This window comes from Pelobates fuscus, chromosome 10 (genome assembly GCF_036172605.1).
Source record: "Pelobates fuscus isolate aPelFus1 chromosome 10, aPelFus1.pri, whole genome shotgun sequence".
NCBI classification, from domain to species: Eukaryota; Metazoa; Chordata; class Amphibia; order Anura; family Pelobatidae; genus Pelobates; species Pelobates fuscus.
The window spans coordinates 92877137-92890085 of NC_086326.1; the positions used below are offsets into that span (position 1 = coordinate 92877137).

The following is a 12949-nucleotide window of genomic DNA, read 5'->3' on the forward strand; positions in this document are numbered from 1 at the left end:
AGGAACCATTAGAGGATAAAATTTGGGGCTACTATGAGGATCCTCTGCATCTGATGTACCATTGTGTTCAAGTCGATTTCTAAACGTTTCTCACGACCAAAGGAATTCATCATAATAAGGCACATAGGGGTCAAAATTCCACTACAACGATCGTGAAGTACCTGCTTATTTTCTAGAATACATACAATATTATTCAAGGAATACACCATCAAAATGACAGCTCCTTTGAAATGTCATAAAAAAACCACAATTTGTTGGATAGCATAAAAAGGTCACCTTAGCACACACACTGTGCTTTAATAAGTTGCTCATTCAGTGCTCTACAAAACATTATTTGAATGATATACCGCTACAGCTACTATATCGGGTGTGTTTCTTGTTCCAGACTGTAGATTAAGTAAACTCTGGCAGATCACCCAAGAGTAAACTTTATTATGACTGGGAAGAAGCTAATGTCACTGCACAAAAGCCAAGAGATATATGTAGGACTTTGCAGCATAATAACACATTCTAGCCCAGTTTTTAACTTAAATAAGTGTTTCTCTGTCGTATTCTCTCAGGCATCAGGATTGTCATTAATCCTGAAGGCTTGCTTTCGAAGGTGAGCTTCAATTTCATCTCTGAACACCAACATGCCCAGGTGTGGATGGGAAGCCTCATTCATGGCTTTAGATTGGATGCACATACGATACTGTTCTGGAGTCAACTCATCCACACACAGCTTCTCGTGCCACAAGTGAAACAAGCCGGGCACAGGGGTACGCACTACAATGAGATCCCCATGGAGATACTTTCTGTACAAATGAACATCTTCTCCACCCCATCCTTTAACTTCAAGATCAAATCCACCTGTAGAGAACAAGTGAAAAATGTAGAGAAGAACAACACAACATATTATCAAAACCATATCAGTAAACGTCCACATGATTATAAATATGATTATAAAATGTAGACTGCAATAGATATGATTTACAAGGTTTATCCTCCTGCCCTTTAAAATATTTTTGGTGCATTTTGTAGTTTGGATATTGTATTATATGTTGATAAAACTAGAATGGGAGAAGCTAAAAAACACTCTGGGCACCATAGCAGGTCCCTTGCACCAGCTAAACCTCCAACTATTGAATCATGCGCCGTTTTGCTCTACCCCATCTTTATGCTTTTCTAAAATACTAAGAAGAAGCTTTAAACAGGGACACCACTGATCAGCCAATCAGTAGCTCCCCATTCACACAACAACAACTTTAGAAACGCATGTATTTTTCTCAAGCCATTTTTATGAATGGGTAGCTACTGATTTGCTTAAAGTGTCAGCTGACACTCTGAGCCCATGACGCCCCTGTCTGAGACTTTCTTTTTTCAAGAATCTTAGAAGAAGCAGAAGGGCCAAGCAGAGCTTAATGGTTTAACCCAGTAGACTAATATTACTATTAACCAAACTAAAAACTCATTAACTTCCTGATTTCTGTCAGCTCCTCCTTTGACCTTACTCAAAAGACTACCTCCCCCACAAACACAATGTTTTTGGATAAGCTTTCAAAACGGTTTAATATTCTTGGATAAAGTTTGAAAATTATTTTGTTTTCAAAATATATATAAATATTCAAAATTATGTAAATGTATATATAAAAAAATTAAAATGTTAAAATATGCTTTCAAAATATTACAAATGTATCCAAATATATTAAATCATTTAATAAGTTTATGAAAAAACATTAAATTAATGCCATGGTCGGCAATACCCTTGACCTTATCTATTCCAACCTCAGATCTGTCTCTAACACACCTTCCCCTCCAACTCCCATCCCATATCACTGCTCCACTTGTATTCACCTATCCAACTCACTTTCTCAATAGGAACTCTTCAATTTGACTATTGCTCCCTCCGTTCTACTGAAACTGTCTTTTTGCCACAGTGACTAAGGATATCTGTGTCAAAGCTAAAGGTCATTAATTGCTCTCAATTCTCTTTGGCCACTCTTCCGCTTTTGATACCGTTGACCATTATCTTATTCTCCACAACCATGGCATCTGCTACACTGATCTTTCCTGGTTTTCATTCTACCTTCTGAATGTTTGTTAATGTTTTCTTTCTCTAGTGCCAGCTCCTCCCTACTGCCTTTCTCGGTTGGTGTTCTCCAAGGCTCTGTTATCAGTGCTCTTTTATTCTCAATTTACACTGCCATGTCTCTCTTGGTAAACTTATTAACTATTTTGGATTTCAATACCGTCTACATCCGGAAAATACAGAGGTTTACTTCTTCTACCCTGACCTCTCTACAGAGGTCCTGGATAGCATCACAAACTGCATCTCTTCGATCTCTAATTGGATGTTTTTTCAGGTTTCTAAAGAGGAATTCTTCTTTTTTCTCCCCTCAAATAGTCCCCTTCCATTAACCTTCTTCACTTCAGTGAGACACCTATTAAAATGTTGGCCTTTTCTAACTCAAGATACAACTAAGGCACTTGTTAATGCAAATATTTCCCAACTTAACTATTGCAACTTACTACTTATTGGCCTTCCAAATACCATCATTGCCCTACTTCACTCTGTAATGAACGCAGCTGCCAGGCTCATCTTCCTGAATGACTGCTATTCCCGCACCATAACACTTTGTCAGTAATTACATTGGCTTCCTTTCCCGTTCAGAATCCGAATTATATTGTTAACACCAACCTACAAAGTCCATCAATAATTCCACTCTGCACTACATACACACCACAGGCAATATGTTGTTTTACATTCCTCTTAGGAATGCATATTTATGAGAATTTAGAGTCTGGAGTCCTTTTGTCAGAGAGTGAATGAGTGACGTAGCAAGTACCTCTTTTGTAAGGAGTATCATATTTATTATATGGCTTCTACCTAGTTTTCACTGTTAGGTCAAGGTATGGAAATTATATTGTTATTTTTGTGCAGCTGATGCACTGTTCAAAAAAAAAAAGCCCCAAAAACTTTGGATCAAAAAGAGTGAGTCGCATAACAAGTCAGCCGTCACTTTACGCTAACATAAGAGAGCGTTTACTTTTTTTTGTGTGTGGTGGGGAGGAGCTACACATTAATTAAAGCTAGCATGGTGACTGATCAGAAACGGAAATGATGGTAAGCTTTGAAGAATTTTACAGACATTTGCAATTGGTTGAGATATGTTCACGTCTACCCAGAGAATGACTTTGAATAAAGGAACCGATACTTACCTATAGATAGGAAGTCTGACCTATACTGGCAAGTCATCCCAAAGCCAAAGTCTCTCCAGAAGCCAGAATCCTTCTTATGAACCTATAGCATGAAAAAAAAAATCAATTAACAGACATAATAACAGCAATGCATATATGAACAAGAGTTATTCTAAAGAGTCCATGCAACCGATTTAAAGGGACGCTTTAGGCCCCTAAACAACTTAATTAACAACTTTTTGGAAGTTGAATAACTTTTTGTAGCCCTGGTCACACGTCGTTGCATGTGGTATATACGGTCTTCATAAACATTTCCTTAAAGAGAGATCTAATGTTTAAATAACTTTCATTGCACACTGGGTTTAATTTAGAGTTGCTTATCTCCTAATCTGTTAATAGCATTCTAGCTCCCGTAGGAGCCTCCTGTATGTGATTAAAGTTTCATTTACAGAGCAGGACATATAAACTTCTAAAATATGTTAACATTTGTTTGAAAAAGAAACCTTTTTTTCATGCAGGCTGTGTGAGTCACAGTCAGGGCTGGTGTGGTTTGGACTGCATGGACAGAAACAAAACTGCTTCATTAAGCCAACGTTGTTTTAAAATCTATAGTATCCCTTTAAGCAACTTTTACAATATTACTTCAGTGAATAATCATTTTAAAAAGAAACAAAAAACTTTGGTCACACAGAATGTGTTCACATGTGGCACATCTACCCAGAAAACTCATTAAATAAAGAAATGGCTCAAAGCTCAGCTTAGGATTCTACCCTGTGTTTATACATATAGAAACATAAACATGTGAAAGCAGATAAGAACCATTTGGTTCATCTAGTCTGCCCAATGTTTTAACTACTTTCATTAGTCCCTGGCCTTATCTTATAGTTAGGATAGCCTTATGTCTATCCCACGCATGCTTAAACTCCCTCACTGTGTTAACCTCTACCACTTCAGCTGGAAGGCTATTCTATGCATCCACTACCCTCTCAGTAAAGTAATACTTCCTGATATTATTTTTAATTTAAGACTATGACCTCTTGTTGTGGTAGTTTTTCTTCTTTTAAATATAGTCTCCTCCTTTACTGTGTTGATTCCCTTTATGTATTTAAATGTTTCTATCATATCCCCCCTATCTCGTCTTTCCTCCAAGCTATACATGTTAAGTTCCTTTAACCTTTCCTGGTAAGTTTTATCTTGCAATCCATGAACCAGTTTAGTAGCCCTTCTCTGAACTCTCTGTAAGGTATCAATATCCTTCTGAAGATACGGTCTCCAGTACTGTGTACAGTACTCCAAGTGAGGTCTCACCAGTGTTCTGTACAATGGTATGAGCACTTCCCTCTTTCTACTGCTAATACCTCTCCCTATACAACCCAGCATTCTGCTAGCATTTCCTGCTGCTCTATTACATTGTCTGCCTTCCTTTAAGTCCTAAACCCCTTCCCTCAGATGTTGAAGTTAGCACTGTATGAAATATTCTATACTCTGCCCTCAGGTTTTTACGCCCTGATTGGATGCAGAGTCTATGCATAGATTCCAAAATTGGAAGACCGAGCCATAAAAGGAATAATCGCTATAATGATCATTGTAAGCAATAGAGAATCCTGCACCTGAAGACAGGTCTGACTATGGCCTTGATTACATTTTTATATATACACATTTCATCAACAGTTTATCAGCTACCAATAAGCCTTTTATCGGTTGGACTGATTTATATCACAAGGGTACAGGCTTTACGTTTGTCAATAAACATAGTATTGTATATCTAATCCGATAAATATGATCAACATAGATAAGATTGATTTCAGTGATTTAATTCCATGTATTAAGGACATAATCCTCGATAAATGGCATTCAAAATATTGACGGATAAAAGCCATCAATAAATGGTTTGTTACTAATAGTCAGTGGGGAAATAGTTAAAAAAGCCTGTGGGGTCCATATTGATACAAAGGAAGTTTATTACCTCCCTGATGCTTATACTCGCCATGCCATGAGTGGTGGCATGTCCACTATACAGCGAGCAGAAAGATACCAGCCACCGTCAATATTGGCTTGACAACTTTAATCAAAACACTGATTAGTGTAAATTTAGCAAAACACAAAAATAAGTCTACAAATATATTCTAACATTTTTAAGCAAGATAAAACAACGAAATGACAGTGAAATGCGTAAAGTTCATGTTTATATAGGCTTCATCCAAGTGAAAAATCCGGTTAAGAGCAATACGGGTTGCGTCCACCAGGTGGCACTCACTCACAGCAGTTCTAGTAGGCTGCATCTAGCCACAACTACACTAGAATGCAACAACTGAACTAGCAGTAGTATCGACCTGGCCTCAAAAAAAATGAATTCCCTAAATAGGATATTTCATTTTACCAACACACAAATATGTCTTCAGACTTGGAGCTTAGTAAATGATCCTATATGTGTTGAAGAAGTATATGCGTATCTGATAAGTAATTAGCATTATGGCAAGAAATATAAAACTGAAGGCCAAATAAAAGCGTTGCTCTAAGCACAGAGTTTTGTCTTACTGCAAAGGATAGTGTATAGAGAGCGGCTTTTAAGTGCATTGAATTTGGGAAAAAGCTCCCATGGCTCTGATACACAAAATAAGGATTTATCTCACTCCTTTCCCTTGATGATCACAACTTCCTGTTTCAGTTACCCACTTCCTGTTCGGCTGTACTGTGCAACAAGATAGTTGGGCAAATGATCAAAGTTGACAAATAATATGGGTTTTTTGGGAGGGGTCTGGCATGAATTTTGATGGTGTTTTCCATGATTTATTACTTTTGTGACATTTCTGTCATTGTTTTTCCTTTATGTTAATTTACATATAGCACATTCCATACTTTTGTTTTGCAAATCGGAAAGTATTCTATGGCTTGGTACTCTCTTATACAATTATTGCGAGGGCGGCTGAAAGGTTCTGCCTCCGCTTAAATAGAAAATTAACGTGAAAAGATAGAAACATAGAATGTGACGGCGGATAAGAACCATTTGGCCCATCTAGTCTGCCCAATATTTTTTTTTTAATGAAATATTTATATATAAATATATATATATATATATCAACATCATTTATTCTTCTTTTTAATGCAGTAAGAGTTTCAATGTAATATTCAGAGTTTATTATTGTTCCTTTTTCAAGAAAGTCTGCAAGAACACCACGTTTAGAATTCAGAAAAAAACAGTCTTCAACTTCTAACGTCAAGCCTCACACAAGTGCAGATACAAGAGATGCTATTCAACGCCTTGAGTTTTCAGTGCGGTCACATCCATTGTAAAGCCCACACATGGCTTCTGTTCCACCTGTTCCTAAAACAAACACTTGAAGGGTCAGCGCTTTAGCTGTCATGAAGAGGAGGTCGTCAGTGAGGACATTTTTTTTTTTTTTTTTTTTTAAGAACGGATCTAAATGATTAGTGCAGCATTGGTGGAAGTATATTGAAGTGTGTGGTGATTTTGTAGAAAAATAATCATGCAGCTTTGAAAATAACTGACAATTTTTTTTTTTTTAAATGTTTTTCCAGTTCATTTTATATTTAAGTGGAAGCAAAATGTATCATCCCGCTCTAAAACCTTAACCTAGTAAACCAAGCAGAATGCACACATGATGTTCACACAGGTTTCTTGCTTAGAAGGACATTGTGACAAACTCCCCTGTCCAAGGGAGTTTGCCACGTGTTCTTGGAGGGGCCTGTTTGCCAGCATCCTGCCCTGTGACTATGGCCCCTGTGTTAAACCCTTATTAAAACCACTGTCTGGGCCTTTTTCTAGACTTGTATGGCCACACTTCGAACTTTCGAAGCGGCACTTCAAATAACGAACAGCTGCATGAACCAGAAACCACCCTGGAGCTTGTTAACACCTATTAACAACTTGGAACGTTTCTCACTGCAGTGTTCTAATTGTTCGTCTGGGTGGCTGCAATTCCTATAGACCACCACGAGGTGACGGCCATCGTGTTTGAATGAACGCAGGCAGTGGTGTTTGGGCATGAATCTCATGGAACCAACATCGGATACTGAAACACCCGAACAAGGCAGAACTTTCATCATCGCCTGCGTTTGTTTCTATTCAACATAGAAGGGCACTGTTCAGTGAGATCATTCGTCTGGATGAAGAGGAACAAGCTTCAGGGTAAGACTATTGACTCTGTTCGGTAGTTTGTTCTTTTTCAAACTACCGAACTAGACCGCCTGCAAGCCCAGATTCTCTGGAACTGTTTTGGGCATGGGACCATGCCTGCGGTCGGTCAAATAAATTACTTCCATAGAATTCCTGAACCCCTAAACTGATCTGGGTGATTTTTGGATATATGTGTTACATGGAATGTGTTACATTCCAGCTCACACTCCAAAATTGTGTGTCGTCCTGTTACTGGAGGTAAGGAAGATTTAACCCCTGTGTCTGCTGTTCCAGCTTGCAGGGGATTCAACGGAGAAAGTCCTTGTAAGGACTAGTGCTCACAGGACTGAGTGTCGTCCAGTGCCTAATGGTGTCTAGAGATAATTCCCCATTCGGCTCCAGGAGGGAGCGGTTCAAGGACCCCAGTCAAGTCACGGCGACTTAGGGCAAGAGTGCTGAGGTTTGTCCCCTGTTCCAGCTAGGAAGCAGTCCTTGGCGGTGGAACCCAACCATGGGTACAGGGAGCTCCGTTACAGACATAATTGTTGAAGTCTGTTGAAATATTACACAGAAGAAAGCTGGAAGTGTTCATACTACCTCTGAAACATTTTAATACATTTAATCAGATTTTTGAACGCTCTCAAAAATGTGACAATTTTTGTGTTTAAAATAATGGTCTTTTCAGGAAAATATATGTATGTAAAGGTCAGGATATCTTGTTACACTTACTAGTTGCTGCTCCACCGGTGGAGTTACCTCTTGATTGGCATACACAATTGCAGGATTGTACAGACTAAACACCACAGGATAGAATACTTTCTTACCTACAATACAAGCAAGTAAAATTTGTGTGAGAAAAACAATATATATATAATGATCTCTTCTCTTAACCCCTTAAGGACGGAGCCAAATGTACACGTTGTGAACGAAACAAAATGTAAACAAAACCTGGCATTTGCGCTATATGTCTGTCCAACCGTAATTCACCTCTTTCATATAAAATGCACCCCCCCTTATTATATATCATTTTATTCAGGGGAAACAGGGCTTTCATTTAATATCAAATATTTAGCTATGAAACATAATTTAATATGAAACAAATGGGAGAAAATAAGAATTTATTTTATTTTTTTAGTTCTACATGACATTTTAACTGTCAATGTCATAATACTGTTTGCATTTACTGCAATAAAATACACATATTTGTATTCAGCAAAGTCTCACGTGTAAAACAGTACCCCCTATGTAGAGGTTTTATGGTGTTTTTGAAAGTTACAGGGTCAAATATAGCATGTTACATTTGAAATTGAAATTCGCCAGATTGGTTACGTTGCCTTTGAGACTGTATAGTAGCCCAGGAATTAAATTTACACCCATAATGGCATACCATTTGCAATAGTAGACAACCCAAGGCATTGCAAATGGGGAATGTCCAGTCTTTTTTAGTAGCCATTTGGTCACAAACACTGGCCAAAGTTAGCGTTAGTATTTGTTTGTGTGTGAAAAATGCAAAAAACGCCAATTTTGGCCAGTGTTTGTGACTAAGTGGCTACTAAAAAAGACTGGACATACCCCATTTGCAATAACTTTGGTTTGCATACGATTGCAAATCGTATGCCATCATAGGGGTAATTTTCATTCTTGGGCTACCATAGGGTCATAAAGGCAACGTAAGCAATCTGGCGAATTTTAATGTGAAAAAAATGAAACACAAGCCTTATATTTGACGCTGTAATTTTTGAAAACACCATAAAACCTGTACATGAGGGGTACTGTTGTACTCGGGAGACTTCGCTAAACACAAATATTTGTGTTTCAAAACAGTAAAAAGTATTGCAGCAATAATATTGTCCGTGTAAGTGCTGTTTGTGCGTGAAAAATGCAAAAACTTCAATTTTACTGGCGATATCATCGTTGTAATACATTTTACTGTTTTGAAACACTAATATTTGTGTTCAGCGAAGTCTCCCGAGTAAAACAGTACCCCCCATGTACAGGTTTTATGGTGTCTTGGAAAGTTATAGGGTTAAATATAGTGCTAGCAAATTAAATTCCCTATACTTTCAGCATGGGTTGTCAGGCAGGTCCCGCTAATTGTAATTAATTAGGATACCTAATTATGTAAAAATATTACATAAATATTTGTGTAGAATTAATATATATATATACACACACACATATGTGTATATATACATATATATATATATATATATATGATTTTTTTGTTATATTTTTATTTATATATAGGTATATATATATATATAGTGATATATACGTATATATTTATGTATATAGATATATATATTATTTCGTTCTATGTGTATTTTGATATAAATATATATATATTAATATCACAATACAGTTAGAACGAAATAAAACATATCTATATATTTTTTTACATTTTATTTAATTATTTATTTTATTTTTTTTTAATGTATTTACATATTATATATAAATATATATATATAACAATAATTATATATATATATTTAATCAGTATCAGTCTACGTGTAATTTGATATTAATATATATATATAATTATATATATATATTAATATTAAAATACACCTAGACAGTGTATGTGTGTGTGTGTATGTATATATATATACTTAGATCATATATATAAGATCTAAGTATATATTTATTTATTTTTACACTTATTTTAACTGTTGTTTATTTGAATTTAGCCAGCAGGGGGACTGTCATTACAGTTAGTCCCCCTGCTGGCATTGCTGCAGCCAGCTATCCAGCTATCCCGGCCATGTGATTGTGAGGTCCTCGCAAGGACCTCACTCTCACATGGCCCGGGGGGCTGAAGAGGACGGAGGTGCCGCGGGGGGCTCCCTGGGAGTCCCCCCAACCGCGATTGCCGGCGTGGGATCGCCGGTGACCGGGTAAGTGAAAAAAAACTGGAGGGCGTACAATTACGCCCGGCGGCGTTTAGAGCCGCTTTAAAAAGGACGTCCGGTCTTAAGGGGTTAACTTTATAGACCAAGGGTGGGCAATCGGCGGCCCTCCAGATGTTTTGGACTACATCTCCCTTGATGCTTTGCTAGCATTATGGCCCTAAGAGCATTTAGGGAGATGTAGTCCAAAACATCTGGAGGGCCGCAGATTGCCCACCTGTGTTATAGACCATTCTTCTGACATATACGTGACAAGAAACCTCTAGCCTAGGAATGCCCAAATGGAAGATCCAAAGATGTTATTGAACTACAACCCCCATGATGCTTTGTATCATTACAATGACAAAGTTTCATAGAAGCTGTAGTTTTAAAACATCTGGGGATCTACATTTTGGGTACCCCTACCATAGCCAGTTCAGTTATTTCAAGTGTTCCAGCACAAGCACACCTGGCCCCACTAATGAAGCCTTTGATTAGGTGTATCAGGTGTGCTTGAGACAACACCTATTTTGCATATTTGTATTTTGTCAGGGATTCTATTCAGGGGGTGAAGAAGTCACAAGTTGCATTGTCAGTTGAATTCGGGGACACCACTTGAAGCAATTGTTGTATTGAGCTATTTTGTTTGATTTGTTCATTGCAAACAGCTGAAAGTCTGTAAATTTTGACAATAAACCTGTTTTTCAATGGATATTGAATAATTTTGATTGTAACTGTAAATATAATTACACACACACACTTCCAATTTAAAGGGTGGGTGTGACAGTATACCTTCTATATTGGTACCTTTGCATACAGGATCTCAATCTGTGGTAAACTTACCCCAGAGGATATGTGCACCACAAGCAGGAGTTATTTCAAAAGCTAGCCATCTTAGAGCTCCCCAGGAGGTGGCCGTCTGTACATTAAGCCAGAATAGGCACCTTATTAGCTGGAAGACAGGTGCCTACTCTGCCTGAATGTGTTAGTGTCCGGAGGAAATGAAGGCAGGCACAAGGGAGCAAAGCATAAGACCACAAAGATGGCAGATGGCATCACTAGATCCCAGGGAAAGGATCCACTCCAGCTGTCCCAAAGGTAGGAAGGCTGGGTGGATTAAATAAAATAATACATGAATAATAATTTAAGAGTGTGAGGGAATGTATGTGTCTGACAGTGATAGTATGTGTCAGTTTCCTCTCTGTGTAAAACACACACACACACAGGACACCGAAACACACACAGCACACTGAAACCAGTGTTTTTCAATGTCCTGCAAGGCATGTAAAGAAAAAATTAAGGTGTGTATTAAGCTCAAACTCAATTAACCTTCAATCTAGGGATTAATCCCTCAGCATTAAGGATGCGACAAGCTAAATTGGGCAAGTCCTCAAAAAAAAAAAAAACGGACTGGACCTTACTCAACAATCTGTTTCAAAAGAACAAATTTTAGATAACCATAAACCAAAGCTGCAAATTGGCTTTAAATCTCAGCCACTATTATATCTCATATCAGAGAAAAGATAATGTTGAGGAAATGTAAATACTTTTAGGAGCTTAACCTTGCTTTTACAAGAGATTGAAACATTCCGTCTAAACCTCAAGGGCAAAAACTCCATCCGTATTTGTGAAATATTGGATGTTAAAGGAACACTATAGAGCTAGGTATACAAATGTGTATTCCTAACAATATAGTGCCCTGTTGGCTGTTTCGGCTCCAGGCCCCCACCTGCAGGGAGTAAAAGTAGTATGTACTTACCTTTTCTTGCTCACAACGCCAGTCTCTTAGGGGAAGACCTGCCTGCTTATTGAGATTACCCATAGAAAAGCATTGGGAGGCTAGCGAGCATCAGGGCAAAATGCAGCGTTGCGCCAATCAGATGGGCTATCTGAGACCATCTTTTAGTTAACTCTTTTGTTACCACAGAATTGACCAATTCACCATCATTTAAATAGTTAACAGAAACCGAGTGAAGATTCATCTACTCACACATACATTTTAGACACATAACGAGAAAGGTGAAAAGAGGGTGAGTGACTTTGGGTGCCAAATAATCCTGTTTCTTTCTTTCTTAAACTGTTGGCAAAAAAAAAAAAGATAGGGATTGCGACATAGACTCTTTGCACTCCATCCACCATCAAAAGCTACAGTGGTTATGTGCTTGGTGTTGGTGGCTGCACACAATCACACCTTTTACAAATGCTTAGCTTTATTACACGGATATAACCAACTATGGAAACCTAGTTGACTAAACATGAAATCCCCACTGAGCTACCTACTGTATGTCCAACCTAGTGAGATCACTGGTTTACACAAGGATTGGAGACCAGCTAGTATACTGCCCTCACTATTCTACTGGATGCTATTTGTAACTCTCCTCCACATGGTGCCAAATACAGCCACTCCCTTCCCCTGCTGTGCGAGCACAGTCACCTCATCTACAAATCCACCAATAAGATGCATGCGACCAGCTCAGCCGAGTCTAGCTTCAGTCTCCAGGAAACTGGCACACCATTCATTGCAAATAATAATTTCAGTTATATGAAAAGTAATACTCCGACATCAAAGGGCAAAACCATTGATTTAAAGTTTCTTTAAAATGTTCTGATGAACAAATATAGTCGGAAAGTTTTCAGTCTGTTCTCCTTACAGGATTTCTGGCTGAAACACTAAAAGCAAGATGCAGATATATTTCCAATTTTTTTCCACCCGCAACATTTGACTGCATTGATACACAAAATGACACAA

The 12949-nt window shown here is 37.9% G+C and overlaps 1 protein-coding gene across 3 annotated transcripts in view; it reads right to left on the reverse strand.

Moving 5' to 3' along the window:
- Window positions 1–12949, reverse strand: part of CSGALNACT2 (chondroitin sulfate N-acetylgalactosaminyltransferase 2) — a 61536-nt gene continuing 48587 nt past the window's right edge. For all 3 annotated transcript variants that reach the window (XM_063434049.1, XM_063434050.1, XM_063434051.1), the window contains 3 exons: window positions 8045–8139; window positions 3199–3280; window positions 1–849 (listed from right to left, as the gene is read on the reverse strand). In XM_063434049.1, the coding sequence (XP_063290119.1) occupies window positions 557–849; window positions 3199–3280; window positions 8045–8139 (470 nt within the window). In that variant the 3' untranslated portion in view covers window positions 1–556. The remainder of the gene's footprint in view (window positions 850–3198; window positions 3281–8044; window positions 8140–12949) is intronic.